We start from the raw sequence: 24117 nt of genomic DNA, 5'->3' as shown, positions 1-24117 counted from the left end.
AGAAGAAAACTGAAAAATTCACAAATATGTGGAGATTAAACAACATGCTACTGAACAACCACTGGGTCAAAGAAGAAATCAAAAGAGACATAAAAAGAGAACCAAGGCCTAACTGGTTTGGCTCAGTGGATAGAGTGTTGGCCTGTGGACTGAAGGGTCCAAGGTTCGATTCCAGTCAAGGGCATGTACCTTGGTTGTGGGCACATCCCCAGTACGGGGTGTGCAGGAGGCAACTGATCGATGTTTCTCTCTCATCGATGTTTCTAACTCTCTATTCCTCTCCCTTCCTCTCTGTAAAAAGTCAATAAAAATACATTTTTTTTAAAAAGAGAACCAAGATGGCAGCATAGGTAAACACCTATACTTGCTGCCTCTCACAACCACATCAAAATTACAACTAAAAGGCAGAACACTATCATCCAGAACCGTGGAAAAGCTGGCTGAGTGGAAGTTCCACAACTAGAGAGGTGAAGAAAGCGCATTGAGACTGGTAGGAGGTGCAGAGGCGTGGAAAGTGCTGGCACCCAGGTGTGCTGCTTTTTTAATCAGGAGGGAGATACAAGCTCCAGCTTGCTATGGACTCCAGTTCTGGGTGAGACTCTGGGGGACCCAGACACATACGGGGAGAAACTGGACTGTCTGGCATCAGGACAGGAATGCGAGGGCAGCTTTCTTTCAGTGGTGCTTGCAGCGATCATTGTTCCTGCGCGGGGACATGGGGACACGGGGACCTCTCCGGTGCAGGGCTGACTGGCAGCCTTTGCTATTTGCTCTGCCCTGGTGATTCCCTGAGACCCCGCCCCACCCAATTTATAATCCCACCCAAGTTGTGCACAGCAGCTTTTGCATATGAATGGCCTGTCCTTTCTCAGCCTAAAACGTGTTAAACAGGCAGCAGCAGCAGCAGTCTGCCTTGCTACACAGCTGGGCCTCATCTGGGCACTTCCAGACCTGATATAAACAGGAGGAATCTGCAGATCTCTCTGTAGCTCCTGCTAGGTGGCCCCAGGCAGTGGCTGACTTTGCACCTCCTTGGAGATCTAAGAGCCAGTGTACCCAGTGGTCAGTGTGAGACCATACTGGATTACAACTCTTCACATCCATAAGGGACACACTCAAAGGGCAGACTCAGTGAGCACCAAAGCCCCACTGAAGCAAGTCCTGCCCCATAAGGGTGTCTCCTACACAACAGCTCTCCCATTATAGACACAGCTGGTCCTCACAGCCAACTGGCCTGGAGGTCAATTCCTCCCAGTGATACCAACAGCAATCAAGGCTGTGCACACAGACCAACAAGACTGTGAAAACAGCCCACAAAGGGGTACACCAAGAGTGTCCACCTCAGGTGACTGGGGAGGCTGAGCCACTGGGCCCTATAGGACACCTACCACACAAGGCCACTCTATCAACTCAAGGAGACTTAGCAGCTACCCAATACATAGAAACAAACACAGGGAAGCAGCCAAAATGTGGAGACAAAGAAACAGGTCACAAATGAAAGAAATGGATGAAAGCAAAATACTGGATATAAAGTTCAAAACCACGGTTATAAGGTTACTCAAGAATCTTCTAGAAACTTAGTGAGACCTTCAATGATCTTTGTGAGAATGCCAAAAAAATGGAAAAGGACCAGTCAGAAATTAAGCATACACTGACTGAAATAAAGAATAATATACAGAGATTCAACAGCAGACTAGAGGATCCCAAGAATCAAGTCAAAGGTTTGAAATACGAGGAAGCAAAAAACACCCAACCCAAAAAGCAAAAAGAAAAAAGAATCCAAAAATATGAAGATAGTGTAAGGAGCCTCTGGGACAGTTTCAAGCGTACCAACATCAGAATTATGGGGGTGCCAGAAGAAGAAAGAGAGCAAGATATTGAAAACCTATTTGAAGAAATAATGACAGAAAACTTCCCCTACCTGGTGAGGAAATAGACTTACAAGTCCAGGAAGCACAGAGAACCCCAAACAAGAGGAATCCAAAGAGGACCACACCAAGACACATCATAATTAAAATGCAAGGGCAAAAGACAAAGAGAGAATCTTAAAAGCAGCAAGAGAAAAACAGTTAGTTACCTACAACGGAGTACCCATACGACTGTCAGCTGATTTCTCAACAGAAACTTTGCAGGCCAGAAGGGAGTGGCAAGAAATATTCAAAGTGATGAATACCAAGAACCTACAACCAAAGATTACTTTACCCAGCAAAGCTATCATTCAGAATTGAAGGTCAGATAAAGAGCTTCACAGACAAGAAAAAACTAAAGGAGTTCATCACCACCAAACCAGTATTATATGAAATGCTGAAGGGTATTCTTTAAGAAGAGGAAGAAGAAGAAAAGGTAAAGATTTAAAAAAAAATTATGAACAACAAAGTGACAACAAATACATATCTATCAACAAGTGAATCTAAAAATCAAATGAATAAAAAATCTGATGAACAGAACAAACTGGTGAATGTAATAGAATCAGGGGCATGGAAAGGAGCGGACTGACAATTCTCGGGGGAAGGGGTTGTGGGGAGTGCAGGAAGAGATTGGACAAAGAGCTTACACCTATGGACTAGGACAGTGGGGCTAAGGCCTGGGGTGGGGTGGGAAGTGGGTGGAGGGGAGCTATGGGGGGTAAAAAGAGGAACATCTATAATAATCTGAACAATAAAGATTAAAAAATAAAATAAAATAAAAACAACTTGCAGAAAGATTAAACATTGCTCAGCAAACAATTTCCGATCATTTACAAGCAATGGGAAAGATTTTTAAAGGAAGGAAAATGGGTGCCATATCAAATGAACAAAAGACAAATGGAAAACCAAAAAGTCATCAGTAAAATGTTGCTTCAACGGCATGAAAGAAAGTCTTTTTTGCATCGAATTGTGACTGGCAATGAAAAGTGGATTTATTTTGAGAATCCCAAACACACAAAATCATGGGTTGATCCAGGTCAACCATCAACATCGACTACAAGGCCAAATCGCTTCGGAAAGAAGACAATGCTCTGCGTTTGGTGGGATCAGGAAGGTGTGGTATATTATGAGCTTCTAAAACCAGGTAAAATTGTTAATACTGATCACTACAGACAACAAATAATCAATTTGAACCACGCTTTGATTGTGAACCGACCAGAAAGTGCCAGAAGACACAGCAAAGTAATTTTGCTTCATGATAATGCACCATCACACACTTCAAAACCAATTAAAGACACGTTCAAAGATCTTGCCTGGGAAGTATTAACCCACCCGCAGTATTCACCAGACCTTGCTCCTTCAGATTACCACTTGTTCCAATCGATGGCACACGCACTTTCTAAGCAGCACTCCAAAATGTATGAAGAAGTGGAAAATTGGGTCTCTGAATGGTTTGTCTCAAAACAAGAAAAGTTCTACTGGGACGGTATCCACAAATTACCTGAAAGATGGGGGAAATGTGTAGCTAGCAATGGACATTACTTTGAATAAAGCACTTTTGATGTTTCTCTTGGGAAAAAAAAAAGAGACATAAAAAAATACCTAAGGACAAATGAAAATGGAAATACAACATACCAAAACATAAAGGGAGGGGTGCTTGGGAAAGGAGGCTGGGGTCTCAAATGTCCATGTGAGGAGTTTAAAGCTGATTCCCCAAGCCTGTGGAGATTCCTGAGCAGGGGAGCAATATAATCAAACATGCTCTTTGGGGCACTGATGTGGTAGCGGTGCATGAGTAGACTGCAGAGGCAGATCAAGCAGCAAGGGAGACGAAGCCCAGACACCATTTCTTCCCAGGGTCAAGATGGTGCTGTTCATGCTGTCAGTTGAGTCACAGATAAGCAAGAAAGGTGACCTAGTGGAGCTGCTGGAGCAGCTGGAGCTGGAAATAAAATCCTCTGTGGGGCAGAACAAAGCTTCCACGGTTCAGGAAGTCAGATCATCTGGCCTTTGATGCTGATGTCCAATGGAGAGCGGGAATGGAGGCTTTAGGTCATGGGTGGGGAACATTTTTTCTGCCAAAGGCCATTTGGATATTTATAACATCATTCTAGGGCCACATAAAATTATCAACTTAAAAATTAGCCTGCTATATTTGGTCAAACATTTAATTAACTCACTCCTAAGGCCTTGGCAGGGCCAGACCAAATGACTTCGCAGGCCTTTTAAGGCCCACAGGCCGGACATTCCCCACCCCTGCTTAGGTGAAGGATGCAAAAAGTGGTAAAAGCCAAACTTCATGGGATGCAGCAAAGCATCCTAAGAGGAATGTTCATAGCAATAAACGTGTACAATAAGAAATAAGAATGATCTCAAATAAACAACCCAACTCTAGACTTCAAGGAACTAGCAAAAAGGAGAACAAACTAACTCAAAAGTTAGTAGAAGGAAAGAAATAACAAAGATCACAGGGGAGACAATTGAAATTGAGACTAAAAAGATAATAGAAAAGATCAGTGAAACTAAGAGCTGTTCTTTCTTTTTTAATGCTAAACAAAATAGACAGGCCTTGGCTAGGTTCACCAAGACAAAAAGATAAGAGGACTCAGACAATAAAATCAGAAATGAAAGAGGAGCTGTTACAACTGATACCACTAGAATACAAAGGGTCATAGAAGACTACTATGAATAACAAACTGGACAACCTAAAAGAAATGGATAAATTCCTAGAAAAATATAAACTACCCAGACTGAATCATGAATAAATAGAAAATTTGAACTGACCAATTACTAGTAAGAGTTAAGCAATAATCAGAAACCTCCCAACAAACAAAAGCTGAGGATCAGATGGCTTGATTGGTGAATTCTACCAAACATTTAAAGAAGAATTAATACCAATCCTCTCAAATTCTACCAAAAAGTAGAAGAGGAGGGAACACTTCCAAACTCATTTTGCAAGGCCAACATTTTCCTGATACTAAAACCAGACAAGGACACTACTAGAAAAAAAAATTATAGGCCAATATCCCTGACAAACATAGATGCAAAAGTCCTCAACAAAATATTAGCAACCAAATTCAACAATGTATTAAAAGGATAATATACCATGATCAAGTGAGATTTATTCCAGGGATGCCAGAAAAGCTGAACATTTGCAAATCAATGTTATACACAAAATTAACAAAATGAAGGATAAAAATCATATGATCATCTAAATAGATGCATAAAAAGCATTTGACAAAGTTTGACATCCATTTATAATATTACTCTCATAAAAGTGGGTACAGAGGGAACCTACCTCAACATAATAAAGGCCATATATGACAACCTCCCCAGCTAACATCATAGTCTACAGCAGTGGTTCTCAACCTTCCTAATGCCGCGACCCTTTAATACAGTTCTGCATGTTGTGGTGACCCCCAACCATAAAATTATTTTCGTTGCTACTTCATAACTGTAATTTTGCTACTGTAAACAATATGTAATTATATATGTGTTTTCCGATGGTCTTAGGCCACCCCTGTGAAAGGGTCGTTTGACCCCCAAAGGGGTTGTGACCCACAGATTGAGAACCGCTGGTCTACAGTGAAAAGCTGAAAGCTTTTCCTCCAACAGCAGGAATAAGACAAGGGTGCCAATTCTCACCACTGGTATTCAACATAGTATTGAAAGTCCTAGCCAGAGAAATTAGGCAATAAAAAGAATAAAAAGCATACAAATCAGAAAAGAAGTAGTAAAACTGTCACTATTTGCAGATGACATGATATTATATATAGAAAACCCTAAAGACTCCACCAGAAACTGTTAGTGCTAATAAATGAATTCAGTAAAGTTGCAGTATATAAAATCAATATACCAAAATCAGTTGTGTTTCTATCTACACTAATAAAAGAGAAACATGGTAATTAGCGTACGACCGCTACCCTTCCCATTGGCTAATCAGCATATCCTTATGCAAATTAACTGTCAGCCAAGATGGCGGCCCACAGCCAGGCAGCCAGGCAGCTAGAAGGAACATGAGGCTTGCTTGCTCCAGTGACTGCAGACTCCAATGTTCCCCGCCTGACTTGCCGGCCTCTGAGCTGCAACTCTAAGAAACATTGTAACAAATATAGAAGCTAAACAAAACCCCAGAAACCAGCTTTCAGCCGGCCGGGATCTCAGAGCTGGAGTTATACATTGTTTCGATTATAGAACGCAAACAAACCAGATACCTGCTTTCAGCAGCGGAAGCCTCAGAGCTAGAGCCAGAGCTAAAGCTGGCCCAGAATAAAAAAAGAAAAAAAAGAAAAAAAGAAGCGGTTGGGAGCTTCAGTCAACTGCCAGCCTGAAAGCAGGCCTCAGCCCCTCACCCAGACTGGCCAGGCACCCCAGTGGGGACCCCCACCCTGAAGGATGTGTGACCAGCTGCAAACAGCCATCATCACCTCATCCAGGCTGGCCAGGCACCCCAGTGGGGGCCCCCACCCTGATCCAGGACACCCTTCAGGGCAAACCAGCTGGCCCCCAGGCCTCTATCCTATATAGTAAAAGGGTAATATGCCTCCCAGCACCGGGATCAGCGGAGCCGTGAGGCCTACTGGCACCGGATCAGCGTGACAGGGGGCAGCGCCCAAACCCCCTGATCGCCCTGCGGCTCTGTGTGTGAGAGTGGCGGCGCCCCAACCCCCTGATCGGCCCTGCTCTGTGGGTGATAGAGGGTGGCGCCCCAACCCCTGATCCGCCCTGCTGTGTGTGTGACAGGGGGCGGTGCCCTAACTCCCCTATCGGCCCTACTCTGTGAGTGACAGGGGGAAGCTCCTCAACCCCCTGATCGGCCCTGCTCTGTGCGTGACAGGGGGGAGCTCCCCAACCCCCTGATGGGCCCTGCTCTGTGCGTGACAGGGGGGAGCTCCTCAACCCCCTGATTGGCCCTGCTCTGTGCATGACAGGGGGCAGCGCCCCAACCCCCTGATTGGCCCTGCTCTGTGCGTCACAGGGGGTGGCGCCGCAACCTCCCCATCGACCCTGCCTTGAGTGTGACAGGGGGCGGTGCCCCAACCCCCCAATCAGCCCTACCCTGAGCGTGACTGAGGGTGGCATCACAACCTCCCAATCCGCCCTGCTCTGTGCATGACAGGGGGCGGCGCCCCAACTCCCCAATCAGCCCTGCTCTGAGCCCAACCAGGGGCTGCACCTAGGGATTGGGCCTGCCCTCTGCCACCCAGGAGCAGGCCTAAGTCAGCAGGTCATTATCTCCCGAGGGGTCCCAGACTGTGAGAGGGCACAGGCCAGGCTGAGGGACCCCCCTTCCCCCCCGAGTGCACAAATTTTTGTGCACCGGGCCTCTAGTACACTAATAATGAACTATCAGAAAACGAAATTTAGAAAACTATCACATTTACAATTGCATAAAATGATAAAATATCTAGAAAGAAATTTAAGGAAGTGAAAGACCTGTGCACTGAAAACTATGACATTGAAGAAAGAAATTGGAGAGATGCAAAAGGAGAGATATCCAATGTTCTTGAACTGGAAGACTTAATATTGTTAAAATGTTCATACTACCCAAAGCAATCTACAGATTCAATGCAATCCCTATTAAAATTCTAATGCCATTTTTCACAGAAATAGAACAAACAATTCTAAAATTTATATGGAACTACAAAGACCCTGAATAGCCAAAGCAATCTTGAAAAAAAAAAGAAAAAGAAAAAGAAAAAAGCTGGAGGCATCATGCCTCCTTATTTCAAACTATATTACAACGTTATAGTAATCAAAACAGTATGGTATTGACATAAAAACAGACATGTAGATCAATGGGACAGAATAGAGAACCCAGAAATAAACCCATGCATATATGGTCAATTAATTTACAATAAAGGAGCCAAGGATAGACAATGGTGAAAGGACAGTCTCTTCAATGCATGGTGTTGGGAAAACTGGACAATCACATGCAAAAGAATAAAACTGAACCATTGGCATATCCCATATACAAAAATTAATTCAAAATGAATTAATGATTTGAACATCAGATCTGAAACCACAAAACTTCTACAAGAAAACATAGGTGGTAAGCTCTTTGATATCATTCTTGGCAATGGTTTTTTGGAATTTGACATCAAAAGCAAGGGCAACAAAAGCAAAAATAAACAAGTAGGATTACATCATACGAAAAGACTTCTGCACAGCAAAAGAAACCACCGACAAAATGAAAAAGCAACATATTGAATGGGGAAAATATTCCAAACATATATCTGATAAAGGTTAATATCCAAAAAATATATAAAAGTACTTATACAACTCAATAGCAAAAAAACAAACAATCTACTTTTAAAATGAGGAAAGGATCTTTTTTTTTAAACTGCTTAAAGTATTACAAAGAGCATTACATATGTCTCCTTTTTTTTTCCCCCGGCCTTGACAATCCCCCAGCCTCCCCTACCCCCCAGTGTCTTATGTCCATTGGTTATGCTTATATGCATGCATACAAGTCCTTCGGTTGATCTCTTACCGCCCCCCCTCCTGCCCCCCAACCCTCCCTGGCCTTCCCGCTGTAGTTCGACAGTCTGTTCGAGGCAGCTCTGCCTCTGTATCTATTTTTGTTCAAAAGTTTATTATGGTCTTTATTATCCATAAATGGGTGAGATCATGTGATATTTTTCCTTCATTGACTGGCTTATTTCACTTAGCATAATGCTCTCCAGTTCCATCCATGCTGTTGCAAATGGTAAGAGTTCCTTCTTTTTTACAGCAGCATAGTATTCCATCATGTAGATGTACCACAGTTTTCTAATCCATTCATCTACTGATGGGCACTTAGGCTGTTTCCAGATCTTAGCTATGGTGAATTGTGCTGCTATGAACATCGGGGTGCATAGATCCTTTCTGATTGGTGTTTCTGGTTTCTTAGGATATATTCCTAGAAGTGGGATCACAGGGTCAAATGGGAGTTCCATTTTTAGTTTTTTGAGGAAACTCCATACTGTCTTCCAGAGTGGCTGCACCAGTCTGCATTCCCACCAGCAGTGCACGAGTGTTCCTTTTTCTCCACATCCTCTCCAGCACTTGTCGTTTGTTGATTTGTTGATAATAGCCATTCTGACAGGTGTGAGATGGTACCTCATTGTTGTTTTGATTTGCATCTCTCGGATGATTAGTGATTTTGAGCATGTTTTCATATGTCTCTTGGCTTTCTGAATGTCCTCTTTTGAAAGGTGTCTATTTAGGTCCTTTGCCCATTTTTTGATTGGATTGTTTATCTTCCTTTTGTTGAGTTGTATGAGTTCCCTATAAATGTTGGAGATTAAACCCTTATCAGTGATAACATTGGCAAATATGTTCTCTCATGTAGTGGGCTTTCTTGTTGTTTTGTTGATGGTTTCTTTTGCTGTGCAGAAGCTTTTTATTTTGATGTAGTCCCATTTGTTTATTTTCTCTTTAGTTTCCAATGCCCTAGGATCTGTATCGGAAAAGAAGTTGCTTCGGCATATGTCTGAGATTTTGTTGCCTTTGGATTCTTCTAGTATTTTTATGGTTTCCCGTCGTATATTTAAGTCCTTTATCCATTTTGAGTTTATTTTTGTGTATGGTGTAAGTTGGTGGTCTAGTTTCATTTTCTTGCATGTATCTGTCCAATTTTCCCAACACCATTTATTGAAGAGACTATCTTGACTCCAATGTATGTTCTTGACTCCTTTGTCAAATATTAATTGAGCATATTGGTTCGGGCCGATTTCTGGGCTCTCTATTCTATTCCATTGATCTATATATCTGTTCTTGTGCCAGTACCAGGCAGTTTTGAGAACAGTGGCTTTGTAATACAGCTTGATATCTGGTATTGAGATCCCACCTACTTTGTTCTTTCTCAGGATCGCTGCAGCTATTCGGGGTCTTTTTTTATTCCAGATGAATTTTTGGAGAGTTCGTTCTAGGTCTGTGAAATATGCTGTTGGTATTTTAATGGGAAGTGCGTTGAATTTATAGATTGCTTTGGGTAATATGGACATTTTAATGATGAGGAGAGGATCTTAATAAATATTTTTCCAAAGAAAATATACAGATGATCAATGGATACATGAAAAGGTGCTCAACATCACTAATTATCAGGGAAATGCAAATCAAAACCATGATGATATCACCTCACACCTGTTAGAATGGCTATCATCAAAAAGACAAGAAATAACAAGTGTTGGTGAGGATGTCGAGAAAAAGGAACCCTGGTGCACTACTGGTGAGGCTGTAAATGGGTACAGACACTATGAAAACAAGATGGTGGTTCCTTAAATATATTAAAAATAGAACTACCATAGGATCTAGCAATTCCACTTCTAGGTATTTATCCAAAGTCAATGACAGCACTAACTTGAAAAGATACATGTACCGCTATGTTCAATGCAGCATTATTTTTACAAAAGCCAAGCCATGCAAGCCACCTAAGTGTCCATTGATGCAAAAGAAAATGTGATATATATGTATATATATATATATATATATATATATATGAATATTATTTAGCCATAAAAAGAAGGAAATCTTGCCATTTACAACCACATGAATGGACCTTGAGAACAGCTAACTGAAATAAGTCCCACAGAGAAAGACAAATACTGAATGATCTCACTTATATGTAGAATCTAAAACAAAACAGAATCAAACTCATAGATACAGAGAACAGATTGGTGGTTGCCAGAGGCAGGGGCTGGGAGGGTGGGCAAAATGATTGAATGTGGTCAAAAGGTACAAACTCTCAATTATAAAATAAATAAGTCCTATAGATATAGTGTACAGCATGGTGACTATAATTAATAATACTGTATTATATTTGAAAGTTGCTAAGAGAGTAGATCTTAACAGTTCTCATCACAAGAAAAATGTTGTAACCATAAAAAAAGAAGCATGAAATGACAAGTATGTGCACGGGGCATTAGAGGGGTCACCAATCCAGGAAGTCCACCATAAAAGCTACAGAACAGATGACTGATCTCATCATTCCTAGGGTTGACATCTCTAAAAGAGATCAATTTACTATAAATATACATATACATTTAACATCTATTCACATTTCATTTTTCCAACACTCTGGATGGACATTATTTTGGTTAGGAAAGAGAAAGAAGCTAGCGTTTATGGACTAGCCCAGTGATGGCGAACCTTTTGAGCTCGGCGTGTCAGCATTTTGAAAAACCCTAACTTAACTCTGGTGCCGTGTCACATATAGAAATTTTTTTATATTTGCAACCATAGTAAAACAAAGATTTATATTTTTGATATTTATTTTATATATTTAAATGCCATCTAACAAAGAAAAATCAACCAAAAAAATGAGTTCACATGTCACCTCTGACATGCGTGTCATAGGTTCGCCATCACTGGACTAGCCTGATTTACACATGTCTCAATTCTCACTCTACCACCTTAAGTCCTACAATGCTTCCTTAAGCTGATTTGATTATTTTTATGCATTCTATGCAATTTTTGACAACTGAGGGTGCAGGAAGCATTGTGGTCAGGTGGCCCTATATTAATTCCAGTTCTCCCCCTTGTACAGTAGCCACCTGGTTTAGAGGGAAAGACCCAACCCCAGATTTAGGGGTGAGCCTGTTTGGGTCTAAGCTACTTAGAACATGTATGTGGCCACTATGATGTGTTCAGGGATGGACAATTAACCCAAGCCAGTCAACTAATTTCTGCAAGACAGCTGGGCCAAGAGAACTGCAGAAAAAACAAAACTGTAGTTTTGATGATTTCATGAATTTCTAGAGCAAACTATACCTGAAGGGCACCCAACTATTAGACTTTTCAGTTATGTGAACCAACAAAGCTGCTTTATAGTTTAAGCCAGTGTGAGTAGAAACCAAATGAATTTGAACTGATACAAAGTGGGTCACTGGAATGCATCCTATTCTTCAGTAGAGTTATTAACTGGATTTTATAGATGTACAGGACTCTGCCCTTTATTAACTCACACAGGCCACGTGTAGTCAGTGGGAAGGGCTAATATATTTCCCATGGAACATCCCAGGTTCACATGACTCCAGATCTTTGGGATATAAAGGCTAGAATTAGGGGACTCTCCTAAATCCTAGCCATGGCCTCTCATTTAAAAGGACACACATTCCTGGCTTTCTTGTGCTTCCTCCTCCTCCTCCTAGGGCCATTTAGGATTTCTTTGGTAGTTACTATTCTAGAGAAACTCCTGAGCAAAACCTCTTAGTAATTCCCCTGAGAAATGATGAGAAATTCTCAGGTGCCACCCTGGACCATTCACTGGGCCTCTCAAATTTCCAGAGGTCAAATCAAGCAGAAAAAGTATACAGGATTCTGGTTTCTTGGCTTATTTAGTTCCTTGGGGCTGAGCTTAAAAGAATAATTTTTTAAGCATCTCTGAGTACCTTACGACCTGCCCACCAAGTCTCAGAAACAGGGAAGGTCCCAGAGTATATAAACCCCATGAGGGTGTTGGCTTTATCTCATTGAATTCTAACACTTGGGAAAATGCCTGGGACAGAGTGTGTGCATTAATTCAGTTCATTTCCTAAAAAACTTCTCCAACTAAACCAATATGGGGTTTTTTAGCCTCTGTCCATTGACAGTAGGCTATCCATTCATTCCTGCCTCATATCTGTGTTCCATTGAATAAATCCTCCTTACTGAAAATTGACAAAAAAGGTGCCTTTTCCTTAATGTCTATGATTTCTTTCACGTCTAATGTCCCTAAGAAATGACATCTTTTTTCCCCTAAGGGTCGATTTACCAGGTTAAGTGCTAAGCCTCTGTAATCCTCCTAAAGCCATTTCCTTTGGAAGACATCTATGGTAGCCAATATAACCACAGAATTAAATAGTGGCTCTATAACATCTGGCAGCTTATATACTTGCATTCTGTTACCAAGACAGTTCCCTCCTCTTTCAAGCTCTGTTCACTTTAAACCTCGCCTCTTTCTGGTGCCCTCCTGGTTCTTAACACTCCTAGACCTGTTCATTTCAGTTCCAAGGGCTGTCTGCCCTTCGCACATAACCCCTACAGGACCCCAGTCGGTGCCCAGCTAAGTTCCCATGTTCTTCACTTTTTGTCCAATGTCTCACCATCCCCAGCTTCTGTCCCAGTGCTCACTCACCTCCCATTCCCCAGTCCCGAGGCCCTGCTCACTTACCTGGAGCTGGTGCAAGTGCAGAACGTAGCCTTGCACCAACAGCTGGAATAAGAAGCGCAGCTGCCCTGGTCCTGAAAGCTCCTCCAGGCTCCGCAGCCTCCGGTCGCCAGGCCCGGTTTCAGGAGCCTCGGCTGCGTCCGCCGCGGGGAGGGCGCTGGGGAGCGAGGCTTGGTTCTGGCCCCGAGTGGACCAAGGCCAGGCGGGCACCCGCGTCCCCAGCAGCGCCCACCGCAGCCTCGCGCAGCTCACCGCAGCAATGCGATTCATAGCTCACGCAGCCGCGCCTGTGGGTCGCGAGTGCCGAGCGCCTGGAGCCGGCCCAGAGATAGATCAGGATGGGCGGGTTCAAGGGCAATGTTCACTTTACCTAGTTCAGTCCCTCCAACGGGAACACAGAAGCCGCCTTCCACAACTGCAAGCCTCCCGGCCCAGCCCGGGGGCGGGACCAGCTAACACTGTGGCAGGAGATGCACAGGACCTAGGCTAGGGAGACCCGGAGAGCTCTGACCATGGCCGCCTCTTCCGTGACTCCCCACATCGCACTTCCGAGAACTCTAAAGGAGAACTTGAAGTTCGCTTGGTCCGAACTCAGAGCAACAGCGCCCGAAGTTCTCGGAAATCCCCGAGGCCCGGACGGGTGGGGGTTAGGGGGGCGGGGCGGGGGCACATCCAGTGAAACGGGCCCTCGCCTGGCTTGCGGGTTCATCACCCCCAGGAACCCGCCGCTGAGATTTAACGAGCTGAGGGGCTTTTCCTAAGGCATCCCCTCCACCCCCACCCCCAATTGATCCCGCAGTCCTAGCGCTGAGAGACAAGAGAACACAAAACAAAACAAAAAGGCCCAGTGTCTGAGGGCATGCGATTCCTGGATGGGGAAGCCAAGCAGACCAACAAACAAATGTAAAGAGGTTTTTAAAATGCAATTCTACCCATTCTCCCTCTTGCCCCTCACCCCTCACCCGCCCTAAGTTTGCTAAGGCAGTTTTTCAAACTGCAGGTTGAGATCAGATTAGTGAGTGTAAGCAGAATTACTTTTCAGTAAGATGGGGGGAAAAATAATACAGAAAATATTGTAAGAAGAAAAAATATTTTCATGAATTCTTTGTTTCACATATATTCAAAAGTATACTTTTCAACCCCTGACCTGTTTGGCTCAGTGGATAGAGCGTCAGCCTGCAGACTCAAGGGTCCTGGGTTCAATTCCTGTCAAGGGCATGTACCTTGGTTGTGGGCACATACCCAGTGGGGAGTGTGCAGGAGGCAGCTGGTTGATGTTTCTCTCTCATCGATGTTTCTAACTCTCTATCCCTGTCCCTTCCTCTCTGTAAAAAATCAATAAAATATATTTTTTTAAAAAGTATACTTTTCAAAAAGTTAAAAACGTGACATACAAATATAAAATAAACATAGGGTCAAAGTTATTCAACCCATTAGTGACAGAACCAGCAAAACAGTAAAGTTTGTTCTAAGAGCATTTGGAGAGTTGGTTATTTACAGGCAGCTAGAGGGGGAAAGGGGGCATATTAAGTTCAAAGGGACAATTAGACTGACAGCTGATATGGCTAGGTATGGATTTCTTTATACTTATCCCACCTTAGGGGTCATAGAGTTTCTTGAATCTGTGACTTAATGTCTTCATCAGTTTGGGAAGTTTTTCAGGCATTAACTGTTCAAAATTGTTTCTGTTGGAGATGGGGGTGGGGTGGGGGTAAGGGGGTTTGGGAGGTAGGGTGAGGTAATGGCACCAGGTCTTAGACCTGTGGGGTCAGACCTGGGTTCAGCAACTTTGGTACTTGAGTTCTAGCTAAGAAAGAATTCAGAATCAAGACTCAAACTATAAGAGAACATTTCAACTGGCTGGTCCAAAAGTCATAAAACAGCCCTAGCTGATTTGGCTCAGTGGATAGAGCATCAGCCTATCGGCCGCAATTCCAGTCAAGGGCACGTACCTTGGTTGCAGGCTCCTCAGGCCCTGGCTCTGGTCAGGGCTCATGCAGGAGGCTACCAATCGATGTTTCTCTCACATTGATATTTCTCTGTCTTTCCCCCTCTCTTCTACTCTCTCTAAAAATCAATGGAAAAACAAACAAAAAAAGTCACACATTTTCTTTTGAAATTTCTGAAAATTGCTTCCCAAAGTGATGCCTGATTGTCCATTATCTTGGTCACCAGACCCAAGAACTTTCGTGAAAACAATAATGTATTAAAATAATTCAATCCTTCCCTGCCCGGTATGGTTCAGTTGGTTGGGTGTCGTGCTGTGCAACGAAGGTCTCTGGTTCAATTCTTGGTCGGGATACATACCAAGGGCAATGGATTGATGTTTCTTTCTTTCTCCCTCCCCCTTCCTCTTACTCTAAAATCAGTAAGAACATATTTTTAAAAGGATAATATATACCTATAGCACCTTAATTTTCCTTTCTTTTCTTTTTTTGGGGGGGGGGGAGGAATCACCAAAAAGAAGTATGTTGTGGAAAATGTATAATTGCAGATATCTATGAATTCAGTACAAGGACAAATAGTGTGCATAAAAATTGGTGTGCAGACCGATGCTCTACCACTGAGCCAGGGCGGGGATGTCTTTTATTTTGTTACTTTATATAAATTTTTCAAGTGGTGGAATAATGGGTGACTTTTACTTTGGGGCTGTTTTTCTGTATAGTTAAATTCTTTTTAAAGCAATTGTAAACATAAAATTTTCCACTTTCAGGAGGTGTGGAACAGTTTTGTTTATTTTAATTTTCAAAGTCACAAAATGTATGTTAAAATAATCAGATCAGTTTTTATCTACTCTCACATCTCAAACCAATGGAAAAAATATCCTCAGGTGTTTTTTAAAAAAAACACCCCCTGCTCTGCTTCCCCAATTATACTCCCTCAAAATTAAGCACTGTCCATAGTTTGGTATACATTCTTTCAGATTGTTGTTCTATATTTATATAAACTGCTGTTTTTTTTACCTGTAAGTGAAAAATATCATGTTGATACCTTAATGCAGGGGTGGGGAATGTCCAGCCAATGAGCCGATAAGGCCAGAGGAATCATTTGGTCTGGCCCTGCCAAGGCATTAGAGGTGAGTTAATTAAATGTTTGACCAAATATAGCAGGGTAATTTTTAAGTTGATAAGTTTATATCCCTCAAATGATGTTATAAATATACAAATGGCCCTTGGCAGAAAAAAAGGTTCCCCACCTCTGCCTTAATGTGAATTCCTTTAAATATTATAAAGACTTAAGTTGTTTTTTAAAATATGCTTATTGACCATTTCTTTCTTCCCTGAAGTCCTTAGTTACATCCTTTGATTATTTTTCTATTGGATTATTTTTCTTTCCTTATTATTTTGTTGGATATATATATATATATATATATATATATATATATATATATATATATATATATAACTTTTTTAAAATTATTGATTTCGGAGAGAAAGGCAGAGGGAGAGATAGAAACATCAATGATGAAAGAGAATCATTGATCAGCTGCCTCCTTCATGCCTCCTACTGGGGATCGAGCCTGCAACCTGGGCATGTGCCCTTGACTGGAATCAAACCTGGACACTTCAGTCCACAGGCTGATGCTCTATCCATTGAGCCAAACCAGCGAGGGCTACAAGTATTTTTATAAATATATATTACAAGTATTTTCTCCTGGTGGTGTGTGTTCCCTGTATCTTGACTGTACTTAGGGTATCTTTTCTTAATTTCTGTGTGATTTAGTCTGACATTTCTTCCTTTTATAACATCTGGTTTTCATATCTTGCTTTGGAATGCCCCAAAATTATTGGGAGCGGGAGGAAGGGGACCTCCTATATTATACCCTACATTTGATAGTTTCATTTTTGCATGCTACATTTTTTTTAAAGTTAACAATTCAATCCATGTGGACTTAATTTTTGGTTTTGGTGTGTCCTAGAATCTTAACATATTCTAATTATTCCAACATCATTTATTAAATAATAGCTCAGGAGATTTCTGGATGCCCTCATCTCCTATCTGGGAACAGCATTCTTTAAATTACAGAACACAGCAGAAGATTTGATCTTCCATTTCCCTCCAGGACATTCCTTTGGTGCCATGTAACTTTCAGGAGCTGGCTCTGTGTCATCCTCTGATACTGCAATGACCACCTGGAGCTCAGAGTCACAGTCTACACTAGGATGACCTTCCATCTTCACTGGCGGCCAGGAGGAGATGACAAGAACAGACACTTCCACTGCCACTCTGTCTCTTTAGTGTTCACAAGACCAACATATCAGAAAGCACATGTTCCTTTAGCAAGAGATTAGGACATTTCCAGGGGGATTCACTACATAGGAGAATCAAACATGCTAAATCTCACTTACTCAAGTTCCACAAGGTAGGCAGCTGAACACTTAGACCTTTAATGACCTTGTACTTCAGAGGCTTTTCCATCAGCTTTCTAACTGGGTTCTCCAGCACGATAGTTTGTTCATTGTCCCTCTTGCATTCTCTTCTTCCAAGTCTCAAAGTGGGAAACTCCACTTTCCCTTCCTCAGGAAAGCCCCACTTCTTTCCCCCAAGGGCCCTGGATTCCTTTCTTCAGATAAGATTCTGAGTCCTAGTTTGGTAGTCTCATCCAACCCTGGGTTTCAGCCAATGGTCCCATAGGTGCAGGGGCGGGGGAGGGGGGGGAGTGAGAGTTCCTGGGAGACAATGAAGGAAGAACCTTCAGTTCCTGTTTTATTGACAATATTTGCACCCATGAGAATGGTGGCCAGGCAGCTGATTTGGTTCCTCTATTGGTTGACCTAAACATCTACTCCTAGATAAATTATTTTCTTCCCTTTAAGACTGTACAGTCTAAACCCACCATGAATCAGTGCATGTTATTTTACTGCAGAGCAAAGCAGCTACTTTCTCTTCTGTTTTTCTTGGGTATGCATGAGATCTGCTGCATCACAGGTCTACATTAGCTCTTAATGACTATACCCAGGGAAAGGTACCTGCCTTCATTAAAGTCAAGTCAACAATTATCCTCTGATTGGGATGAGAGGGTGTGGCCAACTCTTCCACACAATGCTTCCTCAGAGATTTGCAATACCATATATATCTTTTCTTCAATTCTAATACGTATTTGGATCTATTTCTGTATTCTTCATCCCAGCAGTAAAAAATTAAAATAGCTTGAAATGAAAAGTGGCAAGGTCAGTTGTAGAACTGCATGTGTGTTGAAAGAAACTGCTGCAGCCACCTTTGGGAAAAAACAGTCTCCCACACTAGCTATCAGGGAAATGCAATGTAAAACTACAAGATAACCCTATGCTTCCACCAGAATGAGTAAAATTACACATATAAGTGAATAAAATGAGAAACACTGAAATTACAAATACTCGTATTGCCTCTTCAACTGGAACCTTTATACACTGCTAGTAAAGTGTAAGCTGCTATGAGTCCTATGGAAATCTAGCCATATTTATGAAAGCTGTGCCCACCCAATGATGCTGTAATTGCACTCCTAGATACAAGTCCGACAGAAATGTGTACATATGCTCACCAAAATGTGTCTAAGAATATTCTTAGTAATACTATTTGTGATAGTCCCTAACTAAAAAGCACTCAAATAACTCATGACATTAGAATAAATAGTAAATTGTAATATATTCATACAATGGAAGTGCATACAATGATGAGAATGAACTGCAACTACATACAAGTGAATTTCATTAGAATAATATTGACTGATAATCATGCAAAATACAACATATTGCATGATTCCACTTACATAAAGTTTAAAAACAGATGAAAGTAATGCGTGGTGCTGGAAGTGAAGATCATGGTTTCTCTTGAATGGGAAGGCAGTGATTAGCAATTGGAAGGGAGCACAAGGGGGCTTCTGAGTTCTGATTATAGCTGTTTATTGTTCTGAGTGCTGGTTTCATGGCTTTGCAGACATCATAAAAATTCATCAAACAAACTGTACAATTATGATTTGTACAGCTTTATATATGCTATATAACAATTAAAACTTTACATTAAAAAGACAGAGAGGCCCAGCTGGTATGGCTCAGCAGTTGCACTTCCACCCAGGAACCAAGAGATCACTGGTTCGATTCCCAGTTAGGGTACATGCCCAGGTTGCGGGCTTGATCCCCAGGCGCGGGGGGGGTGGGGGGGGGGAGCATGCAGGAGGCAGCTGATCAATGTTTCTCTATCATCAATGTTTCTAACTCTCTATCCCTCTCCCTTCCTCTCTCTCTAAAAATCAATAAAAACATTAATATATATATATATATATATATATATATATATATATATACTAATAAAAGAGAAGCATACAAATTGACCATCCCTCCACTACGCCCACCAGCCAATCAGAGAGTATGCAAATTAACCCAACAAAGATGGCGGTTAATTTGCATACACAGGCATGCGGAGCGAAGACTGAAGACAGCGTAGAAAGAAGCAAAGCTGCGGAGAAGCAAGCGGGTGAGCGGAGACGGGAGGGAAGCAAGCAGGGTGGTGGAGATGGGAGGGAAGCAAGGAGGGCGGTGGAGTGAAGCTCCCTTCTCTGCTTCGCTCTGGCCACAGGAAGCCCTATTCTTGTAGGAATAGGCCCAAGGAAGCCCTAGTCTTGCAGAAATCTTCCTGCAACAAGCCTCTAGTATATATATTTAAAAAGATAGGGGATGTCAGTAAAGTGGTGGAGTAGGCAGGTCCAAATGCCCATTCCCACACAGAAACATTGGGACTGTCAGAATCAACTTTGTCAAAAGGCTGAAAGTTAAGTTTACAGCAAATGCTCAATTTATTGGGACTTGTTTTGTGGTTTTGTGGCCTAACATGTGCGCTATCCTAAAGAATGTTCTATGTGCACTTGAGAAAGATGTCCAGCTGCTTTGGGGTAGAATGTTCTGTATATATCATATAAGTCCATCAGGTCTGTGTCTTCAAGGCTTGATTTCTTAATGTGCCATTTCAATGTTTCCTTATTAATTTTCTGTCTGAATAATCTACCCATTGATCTAAGTGGGATGTTACTGTATTGCTGTCAATTTCTCCTTTTGGTGTCAATATTTACCATATATATATATATATCCCCCAAATTATATACACACTTTGAATAAAGGCAGTGTTTGTTAAAATACATTTCATTTTCAAAATTGAGCTGTCAACTGTTAAAGTGTGTATACATTTTTGGGGGACACCCTGTATTTTGGTACTCCTATGTTGGGTGCATATATATTTATAAATGTTTTATCTTCTTGCTAGATTGATCCCTTTGTCAAATATGGTTGCCAATTCAACACCAACAGGAATCCCCAATTTGGGATTTGGTGAAGGAAACTTTATTCAGTGCAAACCAGTTCAACTGTGATACAGCACATCCGTGAAAACAGCATGGCTGTAGATCAGCTCTGGGGCCAGAGATATCTTTGGTGTTTCAGCTCAGCCAGGAAGACACAGTCTTCCAAGGATCTGTGGGAAGGGAAGTGATGTGCTATCAGTCAAGGGGAGCTGCCTTACATGGACAGGGTCCTCACCCCTAGTCTCTGATTGGCCCATCCTCATGTAAATGAGGACTCCAAATCTTTCAAGTTTGTTTGGTCCAAAAGGCAGTCTGATTGGTCAGAATAGAGCCACTCTTCTTGGTCAGAGCTGCATAGCTCCAACTGGACAGGGAAAGCCTCAGTCCTATTGGTTGAAGTAGGATTCTAGGAACTCCTTTATAAGAGCTGGCTCAGATGGCAGAAACACAGCACAGGCAGAACAGTTCAGTGCAGAGGCAGGCAGTTCAGCACCAGATTGTTTTCAGTTTAAAGAAGTCCCTTGAATATTCTTGTATGGCCAACATTTTTTGTAAGGCTAGAGTTTATTTCTTTTTATTGCTGAGTAGCATTCCAAACTAGTTTGTTTATCTGTTGAGAGGCATTGGATTGTTTCCAATTTTTTTTATTATGAATAAAGCCACAATAAATGTTTTTGGTGAACATCTGATTTCATTTGCCAGGGAGTGGGGGTAGGATACCTAAAAGTGGAATTGCTGAGTCATAGGTAAATATGTTAACTCATAATAAACTTGTAGTGTTCCATAGCAATTGCAACATTTTACTCTCAGCCACCAGCCATATGTAAAAGTCTCAATTACTGCACATCCTCTCCAACATTTGGTCTTGGCTGCCTTTTTAACTATTCTAGTGTTACCTCATTGTGGTTTTAATTTGCATGCGTCATGAAATGATACTTTGTCCTTTTTAAAAAGTCAAATCTATTTAACTGCATATAATAAAACTCATCCATTGTAAGTGTACAATTTGATGAGTATGGACAAATGCACAGTCAAGATATAGAATATTTCCAATGCACCCCTTTATAGCCAATTCCCTCCCTCATATAATCCCTGGCAACCACTGATGTGCTTTTGGTCAGTTTGCCTTTTCCAGAATGTTATATAAATGGAATTATAAAATATACAATCGTGTTTCTGGCTTCTTTCACTTAGCACCAGGTTCCCCAAGAAACATGCATTGCATGAGATGTGAGGGAGCCGCCCCCTTTTCTGCACAGCTGCTTTTCTGGAGGCTCTCTGCTCAGGACTCATGCCACTGCCCTATCATTCTGCCTTGGTGGATTCTGATTTAGAGATAATCCCACAGATGGTAGTACACCAAATATCTGAACCTGTGTCATTATAGTTTTAATTGCATTTCCCTGACAACAACCGTTGGGGTTCCAACCTTTCAAAGCTAATTACCTTGATTAAATCTGCAAGTTCGATATCCCATGGACAGAATAAAAATATATTTTATCAAAGTTGTGTAATAGTAACATGCTGTTATTTCTTTATGAAGAAATGTTTTTGGCGGTACTAATTTTGTCTGTTTTAGAATATATTTTAAATCTGCACTATATATCAGGCACCTCTCCTAACTACCCTATAAAGTAGGCTTTGTTCTCCCCACTTTACTAATTGAAACTTAAATATCCTTTCAAAATTGTGTTGGCTTTTGCTATACAGTCTCTAGCATTCCATGTGTCTCAATCTATTATAATAAAGGTACAAATGGATTTTAAAAACAACTACCCGCTGAAACCGGTTTGGCTCAGTGGATAGAGCGTCGGCCTGCGGACTGAAGGGTCCCAGGTTTGATTCCGGTCAAGGGCATGTACCTGGGTTTCGGGCACATCCCCAGTGGGAGATGTGCAGGAGGAGGCTGATCGATGTTTCTCTCTCATCGATGTTTCTAACTCTCTATCTCTCTCCCTTCCTCTCTGTAAAAAATCAATAAAATATATATATATTTTTTAAAAAAAAACAACTACCCTTTGCTGACACTTCTTGTATTATTTCACCAATGAGAGATTTGCCAAGGTCAACATTAAGACTGCTTGCAGCTTTCATTGCTCCAACACTGATGAAAGGTCAATTCAATGAGCCTCGGCATCAATAGGGTGCAAACTCTTAGGGGGAGGGAAATCTAAGAGGCCAAGGGTTGTCTAAGGGCTGGATCAGAATCTCAAGTGAGATGAAATGGAGCATCCTTAGCCACATATCTGAAAATCGTCAATGCTTCTAAGTCTCAAAGCAGTTGGGGCATTGGAACAGTAGACAGCTGAGCCTTAGTCTTAAAGGACAAATCCAGAGGAAGCCAGGAGGGGAGGTCTCCTAGCCGCCTTTCGATAAGTAATTCAACTGACGAAGGCAGTGGAATGTACCGTGTACCCAAATTGTCCACCTCCTTCACTGGCCCACTGCTGTATTGCCCCCAGGGCAATCAGGTATGACCTTTGGCCCTGGTGACTAAATAGCTTGTAACCATAAGAATTAACCTGCAATGACAACTGTCCCTTGGCAGAGCTGTTGGGTAGGTGCGTCTGTTCTTTGGCGCCAGCTCCAGTTCAAGGTCTCTATTTTCTTTACTATGCTCCTCCCCTTCCCAGTCACCAGGCATCCATTGCTCCCTTGCTCTCCTTCTTATCAAAGCTTATCTTGGGGTAAGATAATGTCATTTAATTCACATATTTCTAATGTTTATTATGCTTCCTTACCCAGAGAATTTGCATTCTGTGTACCTCAGGTGAAGGTGGGAGTGATATGGCATCTGAACCCTGTCCTGGCCTCCTTCACCTCTAAACTGGCTCTACAGCTGCTTCACTTCCCTTGTGAAAGGGGTTTTACATTTCTTACCTGCCTTCCCTACCCAAACAGAGTTTGGATAGCAAATAGGAGTGGCCATGAATTAAGTACCCTCTAAGTCAGTGTTCTCAACCTTCTGGCCCTTTAAATACAGTTCCTCATGTTGTGACCCAACCATAAAATTATTTTTGTTGCTACTTCATAACTGTAATGTTGCTACTGTTATGAATCATAATGTAAATATCTGATATGCAGGATGGTCTTAGGTGATCCCTGTGAAAGGGTCATTCGACCGCCAAAGGGGTTGCGACCCACAGGTTGAGAACCGCTGCTCTAAGTCCTAAGTGCTTTTACTATATTTTACTTAGCTTTCACAACCCTGCAGTATAGGTATCTACACTAATAAAAGAGAAACATGGTAATTGGCATACGACCGCTACCCTTTTCATTGGCTAATCAGTGAGTATATGCAAATTAACTGTCAGCCAAGATGGCGGCCAGTCAGGCCGGGATCAGCGGAGCCGAGAGGCCTCCCGCCCCGGGATCAGCAGAGCCGAGAGGCCTCCCGGCCCCGGGATCAGCGGAGCCGAGAGGCCTCCCGCCCCGGGATCAGCAGAGCCTGATGGAAGCCCTGTGTGTTTATGCACCCTGGGGGTGCAGAGGTCCTGTCCTAGGCAGAGGCCTATGGCGAAAATTTCGACTCTGAGAAGCAGCCTACGGGCTGGAAGGCGGCTCCTCTGACCTCAGTACTGGAGAAGACCATTAAGCAGAAAACTAAAGAAACCGATTTTACATCATTTCCCAGGTGGAGAACAGTTGGCATGTAAGCCCCTGACCAGTGCCCAGCCTCTCCTCTGTCAGTCTATCTCACTCTTAGGTACCATGTTCTTTGTTCTGTCTTAACTGCAACTCATTTTTAAACTAGATTGCTTTTAAAAGAAGACTAAATAAAGTTTCCCTTAAGTTATTTAGGTGGT

The 24117-nt window shown here is 42.2% G+C and overlaps 1 protein-coding gene across 6 annotated transcripts in view; it reads right to left on the bottom strand.

Annotated features, from left to right (window-relative positions):
- LOC102424757 (sterol 26-hydroxylase, mitochondrial) overlaps nt 1-13577 on the bottom strand; it is a 33901-nt gene extending 20324 nt beyond the window's left edge. For 2 of the 6 annotated variants that reach the window (XM_023761299.1, XM_014462789.2), the window contains exon 1: nt 13409-13577. Coding sequence is in view for 1 of the 6 variants with exons in the window: in XM_006082528.3 (XP_006082590.1) it covers nt 13042-13308 (267 nt within the window). In the remaining 5 variants the exon portion in view is untranslated. The other 4 variants (XM_023761291.1, XM_006082529.3, XM_006082528.3 and 1 more) reach the window with 3 other exon arrangements.
- Between the last annotated feature and the right edge of the window lie 10540 nt (nt 13578-24117).

This window comes from Myotis lucifugus, unplaced genomic scaffold (assembly GCF_000147115.1).
Source record: "Myotis lucifugus unplaced genomic scaffold, Myoluc2.0 scaffold_3, whole genome shotgun sequence".
NCBI classification, from domain to species: domain Eukaryota; kingdom Metazoa; phylum Chordata; class Mammalia; order Chiroptera; family Vespertilionidae; genus Myotis; species Myotis lucifugus.
The sequence above is the reverse complement of the archived record's forward strand: the minus strand, read 5'-3'. Positions and strand labels throughout refer to the sequence as shown.